This window comes from Acinonyx jubatus, chromosome D3, assembly GCF_027475565.1.
Source record: "Acinonyx jubatus isolate Ajub_Pintada_27869175 chromosome D3, VMU_Ajub_asm_v1.0, whole genome shotgun sequence".
Classification (NCBI taxonomy): domain Eukaryota; kingdom Metazoa; phylum Chordata; class Mammalia; order Carnivora; family Felidae; genus Acinonyx; species Acinonyx jubatus.
Window position 1 is genome coordinate 68,499,192 of NC_069392.1, and position 26,776 is coordinate 68,525,967.

Below are 26,776 nucleotides of genomic sequence, written 5' to 3' on the forward strand. Positions count from 1 at the left end.
TTCTCTCTCAAAAATAAATAAACAGTAAAAAAAAAAAAATTTAGAATCCAGGTTTTTCTAAGAACATTTAACATATAAATAAATACAGGAACAAAAGACTTACTCTACTATGGTCAGACTGAAAGAATGTAAATTCGGTAACATAAATACAATGATAATCAACCATAAGCCATTTGTTATCAATAGGCTAAAACAAAAATGTCACAAAAGGACAAAGGCAAACACATACTATGGAGAATGAGCAATAACCATCCCAGTCTTTCCAAAGCAGACCACTCTACACACCAGCAGGCATTTAATTTTTATTTTAAACAGCATTTTTGCATGTGTTCTATGATTACAAAAGTAATACATGGCTTATTGCAGAAAGCTTGGAAAACACAGAAAAGCAGAGATATGTATCTGCCTTATTTCTAGCACTATCTGCTAGCTGTCCTACACAGCTGCTGTTCCTCTCTTTATAAAACACACGCTTGTGTTTTTTATAGTATTTGAAGCAGTCATTACTCTATGGACCAGCATTCCACTGGATTCTGTTGACACTGAGTACCGATCACCTGTGAGATTCCCAACTTCCTTGTCCTTCCCAACTCCCTTCTCTGGGAGTTGGATTCCCAACTCCCTTCTCTGTCCCTTTAAGAAAGACCCATGTTGTGAACAACCTGAAAGCAGGGACCAAGTTTCATGCATACCTCTACCCTGAGCCCTTAGCATGATAGCAAGAGAATATTCCTTTTCTTTCTTTAATTCACTCACTGTTCTTTATCTAGTGTTGAAAAATAAGAAATGCCAAAGCATTACCTTTAGACTGGCAAATTAATAGGCATCTTATGGCAAAAGGGATATTTTAAGGACATGAGCATAAAGGTAACCTGCAGTCTGGTTGTGAGGAGAGAAATGACAGCCCTCGTTTGTCAAGATGGGCTTCTCTGAAGGAGTAGTAGCTTCGGATGACTTTCTGACTTTTTTCTCCCCAAACAACATTTATTTACTGGGCATCTCCTGAGTACCTTTGAAGTCATGTGACAGTTACAAAGCTATACAAGGTAGGATCCTTCCTTCAGCAGCTTCAATCTGACGGGAGGAAAAAAGGCAGGTAGGTAAAACCTTGCAAATGAGATAAAACATGTTAAGTGGCCTAAGATTGTTAGAATGTTCTGGGAGTTCAGAGATGTGAGCTGAACTCGCATCTGATTGAGGGGATCAGGCATTGATCAGTCTTCGAGCAGGCATAAGTTATACACATGAAGTGTGTGTGTGTGTGTGTGTGTGTGTGTGTGTGTATGCATGGCTAGGCAAGGGAGGAAATTCGAAGCAAAAGGAACAGACTGAGCAAAGGCAAAGGAGTATAAGAGACTAAGAAGTGTTTACGGAAGAGAGAGGAGCCAAATTTGGCTACAGCAAAAAAGTAACAGAAGAAAAAGCTGGAAAGGAAGAGTGTGAACCCATGGCTGAGAGCCCAGAATAGCAAACTAGTTTGGACTCTATTCCCACTACAATTTGGAACTATTTAGTCATTCAGCAAATATTTCTTGATCATCTGCTACGTGCTAGGTGCTGTGATACATTTGGTGAGATACAAAAAGGAAAACAAGGCATGGCTTGCGGTACAAAAGCAAGGTGTCCCTGCTCTCACCACAGAGCTCCATGATTACCTTCTAGAAATGTAGTTCAAACTCAAAGTGGACTTATTAAGAGCAAAATGAAACTGGCCAAAAGACAAATTAATGATAAGGAATCTTTTTTGGTTACTTATTGCTGAGTAATAAACTATCCCAAAAATTAGTGATTTAAAACAACAATGATTTGATTTGATTAACCTGCTTACGATTCTGCAATTTTGGATGGGCTTCATGGAGATAGCTCATCTCTTTGCCATGGGGTGTCAGCTGGGGTAGCTTGAACAACTGAGGTCTGGCTGGAATGGCCAACTTGTATCGTACATCTGGACCTCATACTTCATTGTAGGTTGAGTTCCTCAGCTCTCCTCCACAAGGCATTGCATGTGGTTAGCTTGGTTTTCCTTCCAAAATGGTGGTCTCAGACATTCTTCTTTGTTTCTGGTAATCTGACTTCTTACATGGCAGCTGGCTTCACCCGGAGCACAAAAAAGGAAGCTCTTAAAAAGTAGCTTATAATTGGCATGGTGGTATTTTCAGCATATTCTAATGGTTAAAGTGGGTCACAAAGTCAGCCCAGATTCAAGGGGAGAGGTCTACACAAGGGCATGAATAACAGGAGGCATGATTCTTTGGAGGCCACCAGAGTTACCAGTCTACCAGAAATCTTAAAGTCAATTCAACAGCATCTTCCACAATTTTAACCAGCTAACGGGCGTTAAGTACATAGATGTTTCTGCTCTACAGCACATAACCTGCCTGCCTCACTCTACCTCCACCTTTTTGCATGCTAGCAAAATGCAGTTCTCAAGCCACTATTGATCACTTAATCGAACTGCATCAGATTCTAAACGGACCTTGGAACATAGTTTCAAACAGGCCAACATCTGGGAAGGGAGAGGGCTCTCAGCTCAGAACCATCCCTCCTGCTCCTGAGCCTGTGTCACTCCCAAGAGCTCCCCAGGTCATGTACCCCAGCTTCAAAATAGGAAGAAAGAAAACCCATTCGTGCTCCAACTCCCCCTTCCGCCAACTGCCACATCCTTGTCTCTCCTAGGAGACAACTCAGCCCTCATCTGTGTTACAAGGCCCTGTCTCTGGAGAGCTAGAGCAGAAGATTGAGTTCCTGGTTTTCAGAATGACATTAAGATTCCTCTACAGCCTTTATTACCCTCTTATGTTTTCCATTTCCCAGACTTGTCCAGTATAGTCTGAATGCCAAGTTCAGTGGTAATACCAGAATTTCTATAGGAGAAGCTTGGGAAGCAAACTGGTTGGATGGAAGGTCGGAGGGATGAAGATATTTTTCCTGAAATTTTTACAAGAGCCATGTGATCCCTCATAGGACTAGAATTGGTCACCAAAATTGACCTAATTAGCCAAGAGGTGACAAATACAAATATATACTCAGATCACAAATTTAATTAATAAAAATGTGTACTTAGCACATATAAAAGCAAAAGTTAACTGAGTTAAATAGAGCAGCAGCTAGGCAGTTTTTTAATGTGTTTTTGTTTTGTTTTTTACGTTTCTAACCATCTGTCAATTATTCCACATTGAAGCAGAATCACATTGTAATTAAATGTTCCAGCAGTCCGTCCATACAGATTTGAATTCTGGCTCCATCCATTCACTGGGTCATCTTGGGCAAGCTACTTAATTTCCCCGTGCCTTAGTTTTCCCACCTACAAAATGAAGATAGTAATAGTACTTTTCTCATAGGGTGTAAATAATACTTGCAAAGTGCTTAGCGTCCAATAAACATTCTCAATAAATATTCCTTATTATTCCATACATTACTATGGGTTTTTTTTAGCCCCGTGCTTTATAGATATTTCTTTTCTCTTTATTAATTCATGTTTGGAATGATCTAAAAGGCAATGACTGTTGAAGATTAGGAGAAGCTAAAGATACCCTCTAAACCCCCTTCTTGGTCCCTTGGCCAACTTTAAATAGATCTTGCCAACAAAAGGTATCAATACCAAAGTGTCAATAGCAGATTAAAAAACAAATTCTTCAAATAATATTCTCCTAAGCCTCAGAAATTAAAAATAAAGTTAAAAATAAAAGAGAGGTGACAGAGATGAACTTAAGAAGGAAAAGGCTGAGAAATAAGCACTGAATCTACACATACTTTAAATGTTTTAAACAAAGTGTGTACCTTCTCATCAAATTTGTATGGGGAGAAGATGATATATATAGAAGCAATTTAGAATTTGCTTGGGATATAATTATACAAATCCATGCAACTGCCATCATCTGTTCTCCCAGCATCCTGTTTGCTATTACAAACACAAGAGGCAAGCAGAAGCATCCAGAAGAGTTAAAAGAGGGGGACTCTCGGCCCCCTGCAAGGTGCTCACTGGAACAATTTCCCTGCTGCTCTGTGTTTACAGAATCCTATTTGCATAGAGGAACTGCAGGAGCTCTGGATGATAGTGGCTCTGAAAGAAATCAGCAAAAGTGCACGTGAGGGATGGATTCAATACGCTTCCTTGACTCTAGAAGGTGTAGATAGTTGTCAAGCACAGAGCATGAGGACGATCAATCTTCAGATTCTCAGAGGTGGAGATCATTGCCTAATGATCTAAACTGGGAGTGCCAATAGATTTTGTGCACAGTCCTCGGGGCATTTTGTCATTTACATTGCATGATGGGTCAGTTACAATCGAAACATAATTGGCCTGAGTCATTTTATGGGGAGTGATTTCCTTGTGTGGCTGTCCACCTTCTGGGTTCACACCAGGAGGGCAGGGGCCTCTAGGAATTCTCTCCTACCCTCTTTCACTCACCAGCTGCCGGCAGAGTTTAGGGTTCCTTTGATCTGCTTCACTCTGGAGGCTGTATTCCTTTCTTTCTTTCAGATATGGAGAACAGGCTCGAAATGTTGTTTTGCAAGCCTGAGAAAAATAGTATTACCATCTTATTGTCAAAAACATTAGAGAGTTCTATAATCCAAGCAAGGAAGAGCATTGTACCCAATCTGTGGTCTGGGGGCTACTGAGGGTATAAAAGTAACTTCCAGAAGTTTCGAAGACATCAACCTCGTCTTGTTAACCAGGACATAGCACCCAGAACATGCCCAATCTCGTCTGCTCTCAGAAGCTAAGCAGGGTCAAGCCCGGTTAGTACTTGGATGGGAGACATCAACCTTAAAGGATTTTGCTTGTAAAGTGGCCATGTTTATAATTTGGGGCTGGTGGCGACAGCATAACTTTATAGTTTACCACAGCCCTTATTATTGTCCCATCAAAAGTAGTTCTGGATTCCTAAGTTTGATACCTCTCTCTCTGTCTCTGTCCCTCCCGTGTGCACTAACTTAAAGAAGACAAGTGTTCGATGGAAACTTTTGCTCTCAGTGGTTTTGAAATACTCCCCCACTTCAAAGCAGGCCTGCAGTTGATCCAACCTCGTTAGGATGTGTTTTCTCCAAGAATAAAACAAAAGCTCTACAGGGGACTGAGAAGCCAAAGGTGGGAAATCTATACCAGGCACAGTGAGAGAAGCTAATTGGCCTGAATTAATATCATTGTTATGTGGTCTACTGCCCCAGATACTAGACCTGGGCCTCTCTGCCCCCACTCTCCATTAACCTGAGTTAATCTAGCATTGACACGTGCTGAGATTGGGCGGGTGGGAGAGGAGCAAATGGAAGATAACACTTAAAAAAAAAAAAAGATTTTATTTTTAAGTAGTCTCTACACCCAATGTGGGGCTTGAACTCATGACCCTGAGATCAAGAGTTGCACACTCCACTCACTGAGCCAGCCAGGCACCCTGGAAACCAGCACTCTGGCTCAGAGAGAGATGACCCCTGAGTAGACGCCTTTCTCAGGATTCACAGGGACGCACTGGCACAAGCAAGTACAGCATAACTGAACTGGCGGGAACAGAGGGTCCTGCATCCCAACAGGGCAGCGCCACAGCCCCCTTGATGAATGGCACAGAGCTTTCATGCAGTTAATTGGGGAATCCCAGACTTACCTTGGCCACCTGGGGATTTCTGTCCTGTAAATGTGTCAGGAGGGAATCTTGAGTCTGCTTAACCTGACTGGTGAAAAATCTCTTCCATTTCCGCCCAGCAAAGTCCGCCAATTGCCCAAACAGGACAAAGGCTGAATATCTCAGGTTGTCATTCTCCTGTGGATCCCCAGTAAAGAAAACAACAAAATCCAAGTCATTGCCCAAATGCAAGGGCATCAGAAAACAACACAGCCATTGATCTTTGTTGCATGGTAGGAGGTGGGTCACCAGATCCAGTCTAAAGTGCTTAGCTGGCTGAGATGGGGGACAGAGAGGAGACGGGCTGAGTCTTCAGTGAACGTCTTCTCTAGCAGACAAGAAGACTAGAATGGGGGAACTCTGTGCTAATCCCAGCTCCCCAGCTCTTTTCTTTATTAGACAGTGTTTTGGACATAGAATACATTTATATGGTTCAAAATTCAAAATAACCAAATAGTTATATATATACATATACATATATAACTATTATACATATATATGTATATACATATACATATATAACTATATACGTATATATATAACTATATACATATATATATATATATATATATATATATGTAAGTCTCCTTCCTACCCCTTTCTGCCCGCCACTAATTTTCCCTCCCATGAATGAACAAAGCTATAAATTTTCTGTGTAGCCCTCCAGAAAATTAGGAAGAAACAGAATAAAATATATATTACATAGTCCTTTCTCACACTTTTACACAAATGGAAGCACACCATGCCACTGTTATGTACCTTGACTTGTAGCAAGGTTAAGTGTCTAATTCTGGATCTCGGCTCAGGTCAGGATCTCACGGTTTGTGAGTTTGAGCCCCGCGTCAGGCTTCTGTGCTGCCAGTGTGGAGCCTACTTGGGGTTCTCTCTCTCTCCCTCTCTCTCTGCCCCTCCCCTGCTTGCGCACTCACTCTCTCGCAAAATAAATAAGTGAACTTTAAAAAAATTACAGTCAACTATCATCATCTCCATCCTCACCAGGTATTAAAAAAATGATTGCACGGCAAATGAGTCCTGGAAATTAAGATGACACCTCCAGAGAGATTTCGAGACATCTCCCTGCAGATATCTGTTTACATTCCAGGGAGATAAAGTAGACACCTTCCTCTCCCCTCCCCAGAGATGATTGGTTCACATTCCAGAGCAAAGGTCTCTCCGTCTCTCTGTCTCTCTTAGTGGGAGGAGAGGCAAATGTGCCAGAAGCTCCTATATAAACTGCAGATTTTGTAATTTCAAGATTTTTCTTCCTCTCGTAGGGTGCAGGTTCATCTGGAGAATTAGGTGTGGGGAGCTCATGCAAGGTGCTCTGTGAATAAATAAAAGCTCTGTTTCCTGTTCTACAGATATTATCTTTCTGTTAGAGAGAGAGAGAGAGACAGAGAGAGAGAGAGAGACAGAGAGAGAGAGAGAGAGAGAGTGTGTGTACGTGTGTAACTGCAGTATCTCAGATCCAGACTAAACAGTGTACTTTCTGCTTAACCTGCCTGGTCACCTGGCCATAAAGAGCACAGTTCCTGTGATCAGAGGGCCTGATTTCACATCCACTTGCTGGCTCTGTCAATCTTGGGCAAGTTACCTAACCTCTCTGTGCTGTGCTTTCCTTATTTATAAAGTGAAGATATTAACAGTGCCTACCTCACAGGGCTATTATCTGAGATAACCCACGAAAATTGCCTAGCCCCACGCCTGGCACACAGTCAGGGCTTGCTAAAGGCAGACTATGGTTATTGTCACATTCGCCAGAGAGCACCGAACGCACGTTGGCAATGCTATCACCATCTCCATCCTCATTGGACGTATATTAACTCCTCCATAAAAACAAAAACTCCTTAAGGGGTAGTGATGGAATGCTATTCTTTATATGTTTTCCATAACCCCCCGGTACAATACTAGGCTCGCAGTATGATTTCTTAATTAGTAAGTTAGTAATAGAGACCATGTTCTCTGAGCAACACAGCCAGGGCTCATGTTTCTAATCCCACTTCAATTTCAATAACCCAGAAATCTTCTGAATCATCTCGCTTACGTCATCTAGTAAAGTCCTGGCCTGGAGAGTGATGTCTATGAAGAAGGAGCCCAAACTTTTCCCCTGGATCTTGCCCAGGATGATGGTCAGAGTCTTCATGCTCTCGTGGATGACGTCAGCACTCACAGGGTCATACAGGCCATGCACCAGCAGGTCTAGGACAATTTTCTTATATTTTTTCACCTGTTAACAAGGTGTGAAAAGCATTAATATTCTAGCAACTGAGGAATTGCTCCCAGTGAGTTGAAAAGCAATCCCACTTCTAATCTTCCAATAAGCAAGGACCTGGACGAAGAGCATGGCTTTCTTCAGGAACTGCCACAACAACTCTTATTACTGTACAAATGCTTCCATCAACCTGACCCAAGAGCCAGCTTGGTCTTGGAAGAATAACCGAAAGAGCAATCTGGAGCTTGGCCTCTGAGCAGATGAGGCCAGCGAGGGCACATCAAGGAGTATGGAAGGCTGGATGATCTAGGCATCCGGGGCGTAGTGGGTACTTTTATAGAAGATGAGACGGAATGGTCACGGAAGCTGATGGATACTGAAGGCAGAGGTGGGGACAACACCTTTTACTGAACAAGCGTAATTATTCAAAAATAAATCAAATTCACCCAAGAGGAGGACGTCCAGGTGTGTGTTAATCCCACCTGCAGCTCTGTTTCCCAAGGCCGATAATACTGAGGTGCGACAACTGTCGTATAACTGCAAATGAGTCACACCCTTGTACATTCTCCTTCCCTTGAGTGCGGAAGAAACCAGTGGCTTGTTTCCAGCCTACGGACTATGACAGTGGTGATGGGATATCATTCCCACGGTCACATTACATTACATGGGATTCCATCTTAGCAGACATGAGTGCTAGAGGCTTTCCTGCCGGCCTTGAAGATGTAAGCTCACAGGCTGTGAGGCGACAGGTGTCAGAAAGGAATGCAGTCTGGCCCATCTTGACTGCAGCCTCGTGAGATCCTGAGCGGAGGACCCAGCTAAGCTGTGCCTAAAGTCCTGACCCAAGGAACCTGCAAGATGATGACCGCCAGGTGTGCGATGACCTGTCACCCAGCAGTAGAAAACCAGTACGTGAGGTGCCAGCGCTGGGGACTTCAGGCCGTCAGGCTGGCTGGGTGCCACCTTCCCCTCCTACCTTGTCAGGGGTCTCAGAGGCCATTGCTCCCAGGCCTCTCATTGCCATGTGACGCTTTTTAGCACTGGGGTCCTGGGCTCTTTCTGCCAAGATGAAAAACACGTTCTTCGGAGGCTCCTGCTTCTGGAGACTCACTGTCCAAGAGATCTGGGTAGTAAGTAAAAAATGTATTGATCTGGGGAGTGTTCAGAGTCATACCTATCCCAACCCCAAGCCCTCCCTCTAAAGAAAATTTCTGTGTTGCCTGCTCGATTCAGCCCTTCTTTGTCCACCCAAAGGCGCCTGATTTTTGCTGGAAATACATCAGTGGATCTACATAATGAAGAAAATGGATGGAAGAGGAAATAGGTAGAGAAAAATAATGCAGGGCTGGTGTTGAGGTAGGTTGGGTGGGGCTTATGGCAGGTGCCCGAGGACCACTGAGGGTGTGCTAGAGCTCAGAAGAAAGGGGACTTTAGACAGTTGATGTGAGCTGAGAACAGTGACCCTCCACAGGACAAGGAATGCTGTACTGCTTCCAACTCAAAGGAAAGAGTTTCCCTGACCCTTCTTTTCCCTCCAGCTCTTCCCCATTATTCTGCTCTACTTTGTAGCTGAACGCTTTGAAAAAGGTCTCTCCACTTGTTTTCTCCAATTCCTCTCTCCATTATCTCTTGAACCTTCTGGGATCAGGTTGATGGCCCCACTAATGTGGCTAAATCCAAGGGTTAACTCTCGGCACTCATCCTCCTCAACCTCTCAACAACACTTGACCTAGCTAGCAAAGCACATCCACAAACATTTCAGGGCACCTGAAGGATGTCCCACCCCAGGATGCACGCATCTGAGCAATTAAGATTAGGAAAAGAAATGTATAAAGAATGCAAATTGGGGAACACTGTGCAGCTGACACAGGAACCTACTTCAAGGACTAAACTCTAACTGCAGGGCAAGAGATGGGTTACCTCTGTAGTGAACATATGCTTCCAGGAAGGCCCCAGTGTTCTAGGCTTCACACACATGTACTGGAGTCAGAACCAAGGACAATGCACGATCCAGACAAAATCCAAGAAAAAGCCACCTCCTCACTATCCTTAGTAGTGAGGGGCTAGAGGCTGGACCCATGGCTCTATTGGGTATCTGGTTGATTACCAAGTCTCATCACTATTTCTCAATATTCATTGCACTTCATTCTATATTTTTGTTATTATTAAGTGTGCAGCAAGCTAAATTCTTCCCAGCTCATCTCGTTCTCCTGTAAACATTCTGTCTGAGTTATAAGAAGTGTCACCAAGCGTTTTTTTTCGAAAGGAGCCACCAGAACTAATGCAGACCAGGCAAGCACACTTTACAAAGTGGCTGGTAGGGAAGGACCTCTGTTTGTAACATGTGGTGACAGACCTTGGAAAAGAAAGACACCATTGACGTCCTTTTCTTCTTAGGCTGGGTGGTGGGGATCGGCAGGGGCTGGCCCAGGATTCTTCTTTGTGTTTGGTCCATGGGACTAAAAAACAAAACAAACAGACAAAAAACCCACCAGAATTGTCATATGAGCCACAAACACTCCTCCGAGCCTTGTCCTCGACAGGCAATGTCAAACAAAGCACTGTGCCGGGGTAAGGACACAAAGAAACAACATCCCTGAGGCTTGTCCTTGGGAACCAGTCCCCTTGGTGAGGAGATGGGACAGTCCTGTGGAAAGAGAAAGAGCAGGAGGAAAGGCAGCAGAGGCATCAATGGGCTGTCCCCTGATTCCCATTCCATCCCAGAGCCTCCCTGTATCAGAATCTCCAAAGAGATGAAATGAAGACTCTGGACCCCATCCACACAAATCCTCACGAGTGGAAGTAAAAAGTAAACTTTTTTTTCACACAAAGTAAACTTTGTGTTTTTTAAAGTTTCCCACGAATGTATACTGGTACTGCATTTTAGAGGGGATCTTGATATCATCTCTTACAATTTTGAGACGCACATAACTTTCAGCGATCCTTGCATCCTACAGATAACACTGGTAGCTCAGATGCTCAAACGCATACATACAGGATAGGCACTACCTCTTTGTAACGAATGATCTTTGTAATGCAGTGTCCTTTAATAGTTGTAACTTGCTATTTAATACAAGCAAGTTACACATAGATATTACAAGTATACAGCTACAGGATAATTACTACGCAGTCATTAAAAAAGATATTGGGCAAAAAACTAAAAAAAACTCAAAAAAAGAAAAATCTATACAGATGATATATGTTAATAAACATCCTTTTTTGGAAGGAAAAAAGGAATATTGGGCAGACCTACATATGCTAAAATGATCTCCAAAACATGCTATTGAGTGAAAGCTGGAAATCAGTATGCTACTGTTTGTGTAAAAAGAACAGAAAGGGAAATATATACATGCACACAAATGCTTGCATATGTAAAGAGAACAGGGAAGAAAACCCAAGAAACTTTAACAAAAATTGTCTTTGGGGTAGAAATCTGAGCAACCGGGGTAGGAAGAAGACTTGCTTATTCATACTTTTTTTCTATATCTACAGTATTTGTAATTTTACCATGGGTATATATTATTTAAAATATACATTATAGGAGCATCTGGGTGGCTCAGTCAGTTGGGCGTCTGACTTCAGCTCAGGTCATGACCTCATGGTTCATGAGCTTGAGCCCCACATCAGGCTCACTGCTGTCAGCATGGAGCCTGTTTTGGATCCTCTGCCCCCCTCTCTCTCTGCTCCTCCCCCCATTCACGTTTTCTCTCTCTCTCTCTCTCTCTCTCAAAAATAAACATTAAAAAAATAAAATATATATTATAAATAAATACAGCTCACAAAGTGATTCTGATCTACAGCCTGATTTGAGGTGCACTAGTGTAAACAGTATAAACCAGTGTGAACTAGTATAAACCAGTGCTTCTCAAACTTTAATGTGCACTTGAGTTATGAGAGGATCTTGTTAAAATGCAGATTCACTCAGTGAAGGTTTCAGATGCTGCCTTTCTTATAATCTCCTAGGGGGGGCGCCATTGTTGCCGGTATGAGGACCACATTTTGAGGGCAAGGTGTAAAGTGAAGAGCCACAAGAATCAAGAGAGGACTGTGGGCTGGAACAGCTGGTAGAGACCCTGCATGTCGGTGAACTTTAGAGAAGAGGCATTCAGCACACGGAATACAATCAATAATATCAATAAATAATACAATCAATAAATTGTCAAGTGACTGTGTTGCATACCTGAAACTAATATAACATTGTATGTTAATTATATTCCAATTAAAAAACAATATGGGGGGGAGAGGGAATGGGGAAAATGGGTGATGGGCACTGAGGAGGGCACTTGTTGGGAAGAGCACTGGGTGTTGTATGTAAGTGATGAATCATGGGAATCTACTCCCGAAGCCAAGAGCACACTGTATACACTGTATGTTAGCTAACCTGACAATAAATTATATTTTAAAAAATAAGCAAATAAAAATTATATGTATTAATAAATTAATAAATTAAATAATGAATAATAAATTAATAAAATTTAATAAATTTATTAATTTAATAAATTAATATAATAAATAATAAAATAAATTAATAAAAAATATATATATATGAGCCACCTGGGTGGCTCAGTCAGGTAAGTGTCCAACTCTTGATTTCGGCTCAGTTCATGATCTCACGGTTCATGAGATTGAGCCCCACATCAGGTTCTGTGCTGACAGTGCAGAGCCTGCTTGGGATTCTCTCTCCCTCTCTCTCTGCCCCTTCCCCACTCTCTGTTTCTCAAAATAAATAAATAAACTTAAAAAAAAAAACCAAATATAACAATAATGAATCTGGCAAAAAATACTTAATCAAGTTGGTTAACAAAGCCCAAAATTAACAGCAAAAAATACAAGAATAAAAATAAAGGAGAGGCAGGAGCATATTTGATGCATTGGGATTCCAGTGGGGTTCCATGTAGCTAGTGTCCTGGTAGCAGCGGTAACAACAATTACAATAGGAGAATGTAAAAAAGAAGGCAACAGAAAGTAGTTAAAGGCCGGCTGTGTCGGGTTTTTGACTGCTAAAGCGATCAGTTTCAATTCTATTTTGTACCTAAGAGTGAACTGTTGATTTTTTCTAAAAGAGGTGAAATCCATGTACCATACAACTATTTTAACAATGTTGCACAACTACCACCTCTATCTGGTCCTAAAACTTTCTCATCACCCCAAAAAGAAAACCCCATATCCACGACGAAGTCACTCCCCATGCTGCCCTCACTGCAGTCCCTGGCAATCATTTTTATGCCTTCTGTCCCTATGGATTTACCTATTCTGGGTATTTTATATAGAATCATACGATATTGTAACCTTTTGTGTCTAGCCTTTTTCTTGGTATGTTTCTGAGGTTCAACCATGTAATAGCATTTATTGGTATGTCATTCTTTCTTATGTCTGGATAATATTCCATGACAGGCATACCTCATTTTATTACACTTTGCTTTACTGCAGTTCACAGATACTGTGTTTTCTATAAATTGAAGATTTGTGACAACCCTGTGTCAAGGAAGTCTAGTGGTGCCATTTTTCCAGTAGTATTTGTTCACTTCGTGTCTCTGTGTCACATTGGGTGACTCTTGCGATATTCCAAACGTTTTCATTATTATTATATTTCTTCTGATGATTTGTGATCAGTGATTATGACTTGCTGAAAACACAGATGACGGTTTCTTAGCAATAAAGTATCTTTTTAATTAACGTGTATATTTTGTTAGACATAATGCTATTGCACATTTAACAGACTATAGTATAGTGTAAGCATAATTTTTATATGCACTGGGAAACCAAAAATTCATTTGACTCACTTTATTGTAATATTCACTTTATTGAGCGTTCTGGAACCTGACCCACAATATCTCCAAGGTAGGCCTAAATATGGATATACCACATTTGTTTATCCATTCATTTCATTGTTGATAGATACTTGGGTTATATTCACCTCCTAACTATTAAGAACAGCACTGCTGTCAGCACTGGTGTGCTCCCAATTCCTTTGGGTCTATACGTAAGAGTGGAATTGCTGAGTCATGTGGTAATTCAATGTTTAACTTTTTGAGGAATCCCCAAGTGGCTGCACCATTTTACATTTCTACCAGTGATGTGCATGGGTTCCAATTTCTCCACATCACCAGTTGTTATTTTCCAATAACAACCGATTGATTATCATCATCATCATCATCATCATCATCATTTCCATCGTAGTGCATGTGAAGTGGCATGTCCATGTGGGTTTGATTAGCACTTCCCTAGTGACTAATGGCATCGTTTTGTGCCCTTGTTGGTGATTTCAATATCTTTTCCAGAAAAATGTCTATTCAAATTTTTGCCTGTTTGTTAAATGGGCTGCTTGTTTTTGAGTTGTAGATTTCTTGTTTTTTTTTTTTCTTTTTTGTTTTTTTTGAGAGAGAGAGACAGAGTGTGTGGGGGAGGCACAGAGAGAGAGGGAGACACAGAATCCAAAGCAGGCTCCAGGCTCTGAGCTGCCCGACATGGGACTCGAACCCATGAACCGTGAGATCATGACCTGAGCCAAAGTTGGACGCCTAACCCACTGAGCCACCCAGGTGCCCCTAGATTTCTTAATATATTCTGGATCCTAGGCCCTCATCAAATATGCGATTTACAAATATTTTTTGCCACTCTGTAGGTTGTCTTCAAGTTCTTGACAATGTCTTTTGATGCACAATCGTTTTCAATTTTGACGAAGTCTAATTTATCTATTTTCATGGCTGTTGTCACTCATGCTTTTAATGATCTGAGGACTTACCCCTGTTTTCTTCCAAGATTTTTGTAGTTTCAGCTCTTACATTTAGATTGTTGATCCATTTTGAGGCCATTTTTGTATACGGTATGTGGTAGGAGTCTAACTTCATCAGAACCATTGATTTTTGTTTTGGTTTAAAAATTTTTTTGGTAGGAGAAATGCTATTCAGGAGCTGCAGGGGTTCTTCAACCCCAGCTGCAATAAAATCACCTGAGGAACTTTTAATGTCCTAATGCACTGGCTGTACCAGAGACCAAGTCTGTCACCATCTCAGGCATCGGTAATTTTTAAAACTCACCGAGTAATTCCAATGGGCAGTCACTGAGCTAGCGTGACTAGTGACCAATCACCTTGGTTTGCCCTGCAATATTGTGATCTATAGTAAATATATACTTGGTCTTTGTCCCCATTCCTGGCACAGAGCTCCCAAAACCCTTAGAATTTCCTAAGTGGTCACAGTGATCGAGGCATCTTTTGTCATGTTAATGAGGCTGCTTTCAGAAAGCTCTTTCTCACCAAAGGATAAAGCTGGTTGCCAGGGGAATTGGAGGGTTGGAAACTTCAGTCCCACCCCCTCCTCTTGGGAGGCCAGAGAGGCTGCAGATAGAATTCAACAACCAACTGCCAATGATTTAATCATGGTGCCAAGGTAAAATGAAGCCTCTACAAAAACCCAAAAGCATGGCGTTCAGAGAGCTTCTGGATTGTTGAACAAGTGGAGATTTGGGGAGAGTGGCACGCTCAGAGGGGGCATAGAAGCTTTCCGCCCTTGCCCCATACCTTACCCTCTGTATCTCCCATTGGCTTTTCCTGAGTTACATCCTTTTATAATAAACCGATGACTCAGTAAATAAAATGTTCCTCTTGAGTTTTGTGAGCCGTTCTAGCAAATTCATCAAACCTAAGGAGGGGAATGTGGGAACATCCAATATAGCTGGTTGGTCACAAGCACAGGTGACACCCCATACTTGCCATTAGCATCTAAAGTAAAGGGAGAGGGGACTGCCTTGTGGGGCTGAGCCCCTAACCTGTGGATGTGACAGGAGATAATGTCAGAATTGAATTGAATTCTAGGACAACTAATCAGTATCTGCTATGAACTGGAGAATTGATTGGTGGTATGGTAAAAATACACACTGACCCTGGCCCTGGGGGGTCCCCTGGGACATGGGATTTTAAATGCTAAGACCAGGAAAGTCCTGGGGAAACCTGGACATGTTGGCCACCCTATCTACTCTACTCGAGTTGCAAACTTATTTAAACACAGGTGGCTGACAAAACCCAGCCCTGTTAAACAGCTGTGCTTTGGAACATTTGACTCTGACCTGAAGCGTGCGAGGATCTGGTTTCTCCACTGTCTTTGCCCCTCCATCCCTGCTGGTTTCTGTAATGCTCTCTTGGTCAGAAGACACTGGAGAGATCCATGAAAACACGCCTTCATCTCCAGCCCCTAGTCTCTATTTCTTCTACATCTCTGGCCAGCAGACCTCCCCTCACTACTACAATGGGGATCTCAGATAAAAGCCCAGAAAAAAATCACCCCACCGATTAGCAATATCGTCTGTGTTTGAATAAAGGCATTCCCATAAGCTTTACGTGACATGAAGCCAGCGGTCCTCACACCTGAACATGCACTAGAATTGCCTGGAGGGCTTCTTAAAACAGAGTCCCAGACCTGATTCCCAGAGGTTTTGATTCTGTACATCTGAAGGATGACCCCAAATCTACATTTCTTTCTTTTTTTTTTTTAAGTTTATTTATTCTGAGAGAGAGAGGGAGAGAGAGAGAGAGAGAAGGAGCGGGGGAGGTGTGGAGAGAGAAAGATAATCCCAAGCAGGCTCCGCAGTGCTGTCAGCACAGTTGGATACGGGGATTAATCTCAAGGACTGTGGGATCGTGACCTGAACTGACATCGAGTCAGATGCTTAACCAACTGAGCCACTCAGGCATACCTCAAACCTACGTTTCTAACAAGCTCCCAGGTGATACTGGGATGCTATTGGCCTGGGGACCATACCTTGAAAACACTTCATTAAGAGAAAGAAACTAGAGTATTACTATGCCAGTCTTCTCCAGAATGAAAGGATTTAAAAATTCACACTGTGACAGAACTTGCTTGGTTGCTCCCTTGGGTGGTTTTCTGCACACAATCCATTGTTGCACTAGAACCTGACACTCCTTGGGTTGAATGCTCCAGATCAGAGTTGACGAGTGTCTGACCGTGGGTAGGCGGAGCTTAAAAGAAGCAAAGTTCCTCAAGCTGAGGGCTGCTTACTTTGGGGGGGTGGGGGTTGTGGCACAAGCCTCATGATAAAATGGCTACAGTCTCTGGTTCTGGGGCAGAAGAAAATCATGCCTGAGGCTTCTCTCCACTGAGAGAGAATTCTCTTGTAGGATTAGCATAGCAAGTAAGTCTTTTAGCCATCCAAAACATCTCCAGGCTTCAGAAGCCAAGCAGCCAGCCCTGTCACTTCTTTTTTTATATGTATATATTTTATTAAGAGACAGCACAAGCGAGGGAGGGGCAGAGAGAAAGGGAGACAGAGAATCTCAAGCAGAATCTCCATGCTATCAGCCCAGTGCCCGACATGGGGCTTGAACTCAGGAACCGTGAGATCATGACCTGAGCCGAAGTCAAGAGTCGGATGCTTACCCCACTGAGCCACGTGGGCACCCCCCTGTCACTTCTTAATAGGCACCTCTAGAGTTTAAGGTCACAGAAGGCTCTCAAGCAGTGCCAAGTTCGTGAGTGTTGAGTGCTCTTCATGGCATATTCAGTATGTGGTTAGAAAAGCACGCAGGACCCCACCTCTAGCTCACCACCTCTGCTAGCAAGCCCTGCCTACCTCCCTACCTCCCCCATCATAAGGTAAAAACTGTGATGTAGCTCAAACTTGCAGATTGTCGGGGCTCATCTTGATCTCTGGTGCAGGAAAAGCAAAGTATTTCTCACAGTGTTGGCTGGGCCTCTGACGTTAGAGCCCCCTGCAGTGCTTGTTATAAACCCCAGGCCTAGCCCAGAATTACTGGACCAGAATCCCAGAGTGCGCAGGGCCCGAGCACTGCATTTTCTACGCTGTGTGACGGCACACACACTGGTATGGGTTCTCTACAATAGAACATAAATGACTCCAGAGTTGGCATACTCACACATCAGGAGAGACCCCAGAAGTCAGAGGAGCAGCTGGGGCCAAGAGGGTAGAAGAGAGGGGACAGTGTCGGTGACTTTGCAGAGAACAAGGCGTTGACTGCATATGTTCATGAAGCACACTGAATTTTGTTCACAATAGAATTAAAATCACCCTGAGCTGCACAGGCAATGATTCATACACGTTTCTTAAAAAGTTTCCTTAGAAAAGAAAACAAACATAAAAGTGATTGGGGGGTCTCCCAAACCCCCACCTGGAGCCCTGTGACTCTTGAGCCTACAGCTGCCACTGCCCACGTGCACTCCTTCCCATCTCCTTTCTGACACTTAAGTCCTTTAGACCCAATCCAGTCAAACAAAAGAAAAATTTCCATCTGTTGCAATACGGGGTCTCAGAGAGGAGCATTTTAAACAGACTATGAATAAACATATTATGTATATGGATTCAGAGATTTTTTTTTTACTGTTTATTTATTTTTGAAGGAGAGAGAGAAAGAGACAGAGTGTCAGCAGGGGAGGGGCAGAAAGAGAGGCAGACACAGAATCCGAAGCAGGCTCCAGGCCCTGAGCTGTCAGCACGGAGCCGGACGCGGGGCTCCCACTCACAAACCCCGAGATCATGACCTGAGCCGAAGTCGTCTAGACGCCCAACGGACTGAGCCACCCAGGCACCCTGGATTCAGAGATTTCTTAGATTTCTGTTCTAACTCCATCTGCAAGCCCAGTCACCCCCACGCTTTGCTATGAGGAATTAGGGTTTTCTGGTGGGTTGCCCTGCTCAGCACAGGCGCCTAGACCAGTGGGACTGGGTCTGGGAGGCCACCTGGCCACTTTGAAGCCAATGGCATGGCTCTGCTTATAGTTTCATTCATCCCTGTGTGCATTCTTCAACCCACTCTTCTTCTTCCGGGAAGTCCTTCCTGAGCGTGCTAATGCCCTGTTCCCCTGGTTTTTGCCTTTTCTGAGACCCTGGAGCTTGTCTTCATCACCATGTTGTGATTCCACCTGGTCTTCTGAAACAGACATGGATTTAGGGTGATGCAGAAAACTGCTTTGTGGGGCGCCTGGGTGGCTCAGTCGGTTGAGGGTCCAACTCTTGGTTTCGGCTCAGGTCACGATCAGGTCTCGGTTCACGGGATTGAGCCCTGTGTTGGGTTCTGCACTGTTGAGGAACCTGCTTGGGATTCTCTCTCTCTCTCCCTCTTCCTCTGCCCCTTCCCCTTGCATGCTCTCTCTCCCTTTCAAAAATAAAGAAATAAACTCTAAAAACAAGAAAAAAGAAAAAAATTGCTTTGTGTTTTAGGTTGACTCCCAGATTCTGACTCAAAATATAAGGTTTATGGTCAATAATCCTTTAACTTAGTGAAGCCAAAAGGTATATTATAAAGGCCAAAATTACAAAATACTTTGATCATTTCTGTAAAACAAGGGGAAGAAACTGGTAGATTTCTCCCAATCCTCCCAACACTGACCTTATTAATGATAATAATAATATTAATAGTTACCATTTATTGGGTACTGTGTATGCTGGGCATTATATTTAGCACTTTGTATACACTGCAGGAGATGCTTTTCAGCGGACCTCTGCTGAGCCAACGTGCCAGGTTCCCTGTATTCTCCAGGCCCAACCAATGCTTGTGGCCCACGGTGTTTGCTCCTCACTTCTGTTCCACTAGCCCTTACAAGCTTACCAAGAACCAGTTTCTGACAGCTCTGCTTGTTATGGTAACCGTGACAGTTAAGTGTTGTAGACATCGATGAAATATGAATACACAAAGAAAGGAAGTTGTTTCTATGAAAGCGAAATGGAATGTTTTGGAAGGATTCAACAACGGGAAAGCTGCCACGTAGAATCGGTGTGGACGGTAAACGTTTGCAAAGAGTCTTAGCGGAACAGTTGGAATTTGAATCACTCTGCAGAAGTGACTTTACGTGTGTCTCCCCCCCCCCGGTGCCCTTAAGCTCTCATTCCACGGACAGAAACCAAAACCAGAATTCACAGAAGAAGCATTATGCGTGTGCCTTATGCAAGACAGCTCAAAACCCGCCAGCTAGTGGATCCATATTCGAAGAAAAGACCATAGCCCTACATCAAAGACGGGGAAATTCTATATTTTAAGGTAAGATATTTGAGATAAGCATCATCTTTTCTGAATCTTTGCTTCAATAGGCTTCTTCCATGAGCTCTTCAGTCCCAGTCTTTCAAATGAGAGGCTTTTCCCGCATTTGATTTAATTTCCACAGTCATCTTGAGAAGTCGGTTTAATTATGTCCACTTTAGAAAAGAGGGAAATGGAGCTTAGAGTCATGTAAACGACTCCTGTCAAATAGCTCGAGGTGACACAGTAGAGTCCCAGCACCACATCTGTACTACCCTTCACTGTGTGCTAAGCCTGTGTCCGGCTCCCAGGTGGCGACAGGCGTGCTCACCAGGCAAGGACACGCTGTGTCCACACTTCGGTTTGAAGCACCAATATCTCGTCTTCAGTCCCCTCCCTTCCTAAAACTCTTTGATGACTTGATATAATGATCTATAATCTATCTACTGGTCACAGCTGGATTGACATAGTTGGTGAAAAGAAAAAAAGATTGGCTTCACGGTCAGCGTTGCCCACTTCAGTTTTACGAAGAGAACAACTCCTCCAGATGCCAGGGACCCGAATGGCATTCCACAAAGGCCTGGGGAACCCTGATAGACCTCCTCCCGCGGCTGAGTCCCCGCCCCCCGCGCGCAGCGGGCCTTACCTGTGGCGGTCACGTGGTCAAGTGCAGCAGGTGCGGCTGGAGCCTGGGGTCCCGGGCTACTCCGATATCCGCTGTTTCCGGGGGAGGGGGGCGGGGGTCGCCAGCTGGGATGACTCGGCTCAATTTTCCCAGCTCTGAATTCCTAACATAGAAGAAAGGAAATGGGACGGTGAAACAGATCTGTTCAGGATCACGGGTCAGCTACAGAGTGTTGGAAATTGAGAATTATAGGGAAAAAGGAAAGTTTCGATGATGGTATTGGGGTGGGGAAGGGAATTGTCCCCCGAATACCGGCGAGATTGTTCCTAGTGGTTGCAAGCATTACTTGTGTCCTTTACTTTCCCAAAGTGTGCTGAGGTGTCGTTCCCCCTTCCCCTTGCTTTGTTGTCCCCGTATTCTTCCCTCATTCCGAGTCTCACCCACACTTGGTAAAGAAAGGACTGCAATTCTGGGCTCTTCCCCTGCACCAAACCAAAGGGCTCTGCCCGGAGCGGTTTCCCCCGTGACGCCACCAGATGGCAGCATCACTCAATGGACGGGTTCCAGGCTGGGGACACAGCCGCAGGCCTTCCTTCCCTAATCCTGTTAGAGCCGCATTTAATCTAAGGATGGGACACTGTGTTCCAGGCCAAGCAGCTTCTTTGTGACTGATTGGTGCACCAACAGCTAGAGCTCTAACGCTGACGCCCCTCTCTGCTCAACAGACACCATCGGTCCTGGAAGGACCGATTTAAACTGTTGATTTATTGGTAAAACAAACAAAACGAAAAACTGGGAATAATAGTACTTCCTCCTTCCCTGGACTTCCCAGAGATCTACTTATCAGTAACTACTTATTGTCTGGCCTTGTGTTTGGCAAGATGGGCAATAGGTTCTAAAAGAAAAAAGTTACATTTTCAAAGCTCTAGGAGTTTATTGTTATGCTAATAAATGTTTATTGGATATCTCTCTGTGCCAAACATTGAGATAAATATTACACAGAATATCTCACTTGATTCTTACAACAAACCTAAGTACTTTTATTGTGACCCCCATATTAAGGATGGGGAAACTGAGGCACAGAGAGATAACCTTGCCAAATGTCATGCAATTAATTGGTGGCAGAGTTAGAGTTCAACTGCAGGCAGAGTTCAGACTCTTAGCCACCATGCAATGCAACGGGCAAGTTTGGGAAATCCAATTAGGACATATGCAGACGATATAACTAAAGAAGTACGTCAGAGTGGAAGGTTGAAAGAAAAAGCGGAGAGAAGAAGTAATGCTCTTGAGAAAACAAGAATAATTAAGCTAACACAAAACCCTCTCTGGACTGGGCCCACTGCACACTCGTGGTGACCTCTGAGAATGCAGTTTCAACAGTGACAGAGAAGGCAAGCCAGACCACAGAGCTACGAGGCTATGCGGAAAGAGGAAATTGAGATGTCTTGCTGCAAAAGGAAGGCAGTAAATAGACTAGAAGAGACAGCAAGGTCAAGCAAAGGCGTTCCGGTTTTCTTGCGTGCTTTTTAGAGTAGAATTGAGCCTGGCCGTGTTTGAAAGCAGTTGCAAGGGAGACTTGGATCGTGCAAGTGGCAGAAAGTGGAAGAGGAAGAGGCAAAAAAACAAAAACAAAAACAAAAACAAAAACGGAACAAAACACGGGGGAGGGTAGTCCGGGGCACAGAGGAGGAGGGGGAGGAGGGAGAGAGATGCCCCCCTTTTGTCTGAAACTGGGAGGCAGCCGCAGGGCTGGAGGCACATTAACACACACATGAGAAAGATGAGCAAGTTTAATTCTTCCGAATTAGCCGTCGTCTTTTCTGTAAAAGCAGAGTTCAGTTAGCTCCCAAAAGTGGGAATAAGACTTGGGAGGACGTTTTCTTATGCTGAACGAATCCATACAGTGCTTAGAATGACCAAAAAGCAGATAAAATTAAATCAGGCAACAGAGGCTGCTGGAGAAGGGAAATCCCTGCCAAATGTCACTGGGGCACCAGGACTGAGTCACCCGCTGCATGGACAGGAGCACAGCGACACCATATACGACCCCTATGTTTAAAGTTTCTTTTGTATTCAGGTTTTAAAGTATTTGACAGAGAAATAGCATCTTCCTCATTTGCCAAATGGGCAGAACCCACACGCGTGCCCGGGAAACTTACTGACCCAACTCCAGCTGTGTTAAACACTTCCCACGAAGGGCATGGGCACAGCCAATGGCCCCACAGAGTTGCAGACACAGCACAAACTTGGGAAGCAGTGACATTAGGACACGGTGCCCAACAGGGCTAAGCTTCTCCTAATGTGGCCTTGGGTCACAGCACAATTCTTCTGGGAATTAGGAAGTTTCTTTGATAATTTGATTGCAACATATTGATGCACTGATGACATGATGTCCTTCATGCACCATTATTTAATTTTATTGTTTGATGACCCTATTTTCATTCTTAATTATTATTTCCTTATACGCAAAAGTACATTATTGGGGCTGATGTAAGCAAAGAAATCAAAAAGGATAATTACTTAGTCTGCATTACTGATGAAAAGGGGAACAGGCAGAACTAAATCAATCAACAGTTCACTCTCCCTTCAGACTTGGGAAATTAGAACAAATAGTTACCGATCAAATGGCTTTTCTCCAGTGTGAGCATCACCAGAGGCCCCTCCTTCTGTGATGGAGCCTTGTCTCGGCAGGAAACTTACCTAAGAGGGAGGGTTTTCATTTCCTCCCTCTCATCTTCTTTTAAGAAATCCCTCTGGGTCAGGCCAAACCCTGTCTTGATTTTCACTTCCAAAAAGAAATAAAATCGGCTGCCTGCCCAGGCACAGATTGGGAATACCAACGTCTCATCCATTCATTGTTCATTCTTCACATGTTTATTGAGATCCTACTTTCCACAAGTCACAGTGCTCGCCAGGTGACAAAATACTCAGACTGTGCCAGAAGCCAGGAGAGAGAGGAGCAGAGACATGGTCTCATGTGTCCGTAGAGAGGAGCTGACAAGGAGCATGGAGTCAAAGGGCAGTCCATCAGGATATCCTTCGCAAAGGAAGGAGCATCTGTACCCGGACTTACCAGAAACAGAGTTCGGCAGAAGGAGACAGAGAAGAAAAGCATTCCAGGAGGCAGGTGCAGCACGGGTTTGGGAGCCCAGGTGGATGACCCAGATGTGAGAGGGAGCCTTGTGCTTCCCAGACTCTTCCAGAAGCCACCTGCAGCAATGGCAGAGCCCAGAGCCGGCTCTCCTCAAACCTCAGCACTGTGTGCTTCCCAGTCTACTACATCTCTGTCTTGTTTTCTCATAAAAGCCATGGTCTTTTTGTCTCACATCTTTGAATAAAGTAAATGCCAGAGGGAGAAGCACCGAGTTTATTCCTTGGCTTCAAATACCCTCCAGCCCAAGGAAGTGGGAGCCTCGTGATACCCAGGTGGGAGCCTCTCGATACCCAGGTGATACCCAGGCTCTCCAGCTGGACAGCCTCTAAGGACAGAACGTTGCTGTCAGTTATTTGCTCATCTAATTCACTGTCTGACTGTCCTGCCTTCTGTTTTCCTGACTTTATTACTTGACAGTCATTATCAGTGCCCCAGTGTAAGAATAAGTTAAAACTCCTCCTTAAGTAGCCTGAGATGATCTCTGAAAATGGTTCTCTACTCTCTTGAACCTGAAAACCCTGACAAATCATGCAAATCTAGAGGTTAAAAATCTCTGTGTTTACTTTGAGAACGTCCATGAAACAGCCCAATCAAAGGTATGTATATCTGAAAAGCCACTGAGTCCCTGAAAGATGTCACTTTATAGAAGCAATGCATGCCACTCCATTATTACTATGGTGTGGGGCTCAGGCCAGAAAATGGGGTTAGACACAGGTCAGTGGCCCCAAAATCGTACTTCGTGTGCTGAAAAATGCAGAGAGTAATGCTGAACTTAAAGAGTTTAGATATTGATTCATTGGTCATTGAGCTCAGCCAGATGAACAAGGCCCCAAAAATGTGCCTCTGGATTTACAGAGCTCAGGGTCAGATTAACCCCCATATAAACTCCTCCTTCCATACTGGGATGATCCTTACTGAAAAGAACAGATCATTGCACTGAAGAAACATCTTCCCAGAAGAAACTGGAAAAACAACAACAACAACAACTTACGGCCCATTCAGCATAAAATAAATGTCAACAAAGGTTTTTTTGTTTTTTGGCTTTTTTGAGAGAGAACAAATGAGTGAGGGGCAGAGAGAAAGAGGGAGAGAGAGAGAGAGAGAGAGAGAGAGAGAGAGAGAGAAGTGGGGCTCACCTGAAGCAGGGCTCGTGCTCTCCGAGGCAGGGCTTGAGCTCACCCAATGTGGGGCTCAAACTCACAAACTGTGAGATCACGACCTGAGCCAAAGTCAGACGTTTAACTGACTGAGCCACCCAGGCGCCCCTTTGCCAATGAAGGTTTTTTTAAAAAGTTCAAGCTTAACGCTTTTCCTATCTGAACATGAATTATGCCCACACCATCACTCATACCCCTACTTCCAAAAACTAATCATCAATGCCTATGAGCATCTTTCAATCTAACTGGTTAAATCTATAGCAATCAATGAACTGTGTTGAACTACAGTGTTTAATAGAATCGGCTGAATGCAGAAAATGCTCTGTGCTGTCTTACCTGAGCTAGGCAGTGAGGAGAGCACTCATCCTGACAAGAGATGAATGTAACTAATCCCAGGAACATCGCCGTCCTTTAAAGGAGCCGGGGGCCAGCCAAACTGCATTTAGTCCTTGAAGATGAAACATAGAATGAATTACAGTTTTATCACAAGAGGGAAATACATAATAAGACCTTTGTAGGCTATCTACCCCTGATAATTGCTAGAGATACATTTCATGCGGTTTTGCAAACTTTGAAGACTCCCACATTAGTTTCCTATTTTACAGGGGCCCAGTGAGAAAGCTACATGCACTTTATTGTTGAAGACAATAGACAGCACTCTGGGAGGCCTGATCAACCTCACAGATTCGACCGTGTGTCATTGGCCCTGCTTTTAACAGTCCAAAGCATTCTTATGCTGTGTGTCAGGTTGTCCCCTCAGTCCTAGGAGGCGGTCATTCTCGTGCCTCCTCGACAAGTAGGGAAACTGAGGGGCAGGCAGAGTGAGGGGGGGCTTGCCCAAAGTCTCAAAGCTAGCTGGTGGGACTGGCGTCTCCGTGTATGGCTTCCTCTCCTGCTTTGACCAGCCAGTAGTTCTGTAGATTCGCCTGATCATCTCTACAGGCCTTACTTCCTCTCATCCCTTTCTTCTCCACCCTCTCCCCCACCTTCCTTGTCTCCATTTTCTTTGTCACAGACATTGCTCAGTATATTCCTTCTTCTTAAACAGTCTTAAGACTGCCTTTCCTCTTCCTTCAATTGTACATTTAAGGCAGAATCCCACTGAGTGACAAATGTGTAAGCATTTTATGACACAATTTCAGGCACAATTTTACTAACAGAATAATACACCCACGTCCAAAAGTGTTTTAATATGTGCTGTGCTTCTGTTATTAGAAATCCAGTCTATTGTTGGGACAGTTAACTCTTCCTTGAGGGATTGGAGAAGCTGTTGTAATCGGATGTCTTTTTTTTTTTTTTTAATTTTTTTTTTCAACGTTTATTTATTTTTTTGGGACAGAGAGAGACAGAGCATGAACGGGGGAGGGGCAGAGAGAGAGGGAGACACAGAATCGGAAACAGGCTCCAGGCTCTGAGCCATCAGCCCAGAGCCTGACGCGGGGCTCGAACTCCCGGACCGCGAGATCGTGACCTGGCTGAAGTCGGACGCTTAACCGACTGCGCCACCCAGGCGCCCCTGGATGTCTTTTATACAGCCCATGACAGATGCACGTCCACCATCTATATTTGATCCCATAATCCCAGCCTCCATCACAGCTTACTGGGCCTTTCTTAATATTGCTCATTTAAGTCCTCCAGAAAAGAACAAGAGAAGATGGTTTTATCAACACGTATATATTCAGGAATTAACTCTGCGGGCTCTAGGTCCTTGTTCCTTCAAGAGACTATACATTGGATTGTCCCCAGAAAGGAAAGGGAAGTCGGTAACAAGCAAATCATCCAATCTTACCCACTGGGATTTTTTTTTTCTTTTTTTGCTAGCTTTTAAGTACGCCTGTTCTCACTCTTTCTTATAATTTCAGGTAAATGAACCTTGACCATGGCTTAAAACAACGCAGCAAGTTTTTGATCTTAGAATCCACCACTAGATCTGTCAAAACTGATCCCTATGAGTACAACCATTTTGGAGAGAGAGTTGACAATATCTATCAAAAGTCTTTCTGCATATGCCCTTTGAC

At 43.8% G+C, this 26,776-nt stretch overlaps 1 protein-coding gene across 4 annotated transcripts; it reads right to left on the bottom strand.

The window, feature by feature from the left end:
• Nucleotides 1-1,459: 1,459 nt before the first annotated feature.
• Nucleotides 1,460-25,212, bottom strand: MRO (maestro). Of its 4 annotated transcripts, none has more exons than XM_015072252.3 (9): nt 25,095-25,212; nt 20,469-20,610; nt 10,190-10,292; nt 8,810-8,956; nt 7,666-7,848; nt 5,604-5,759; nt 4,412-4,519; nt 3,781-4,063; nt 1,460-3,304 (listed from the first exon to the last, which is right to left on the bottom strand). In XM_015072252.3, exons 3-8 carry the CDS (start codon nt 10,286-10,288, stop codon nt 4,010-4,012), a joined length of 747 nt encoding a protein of 248 aa, XP_014927738.1. In that variant the 5' UTR covers nt 10,289-10,292; nt 20,469-20,610; nt 25,095-25,212; the 3' UTR covers nt 1,460-3,304; nt 3,781-4,009. The 4 variants fall into 4 exon arrangements, with proteins under 4 accessions (XP_014927738.1, XP_026924777.1, XP_053061654.1 ...); XM_027068976.2 differs by having other exon boundaries at nt 24,738-25,112; XM_053205679.1 differs by lacking the exon at nt 3,781-4,063 and having other exon boundaries at nt 24,738-25,112.
• Nucleotides 25,213-26,776: the final 1,564 nt, after the last annotated feature.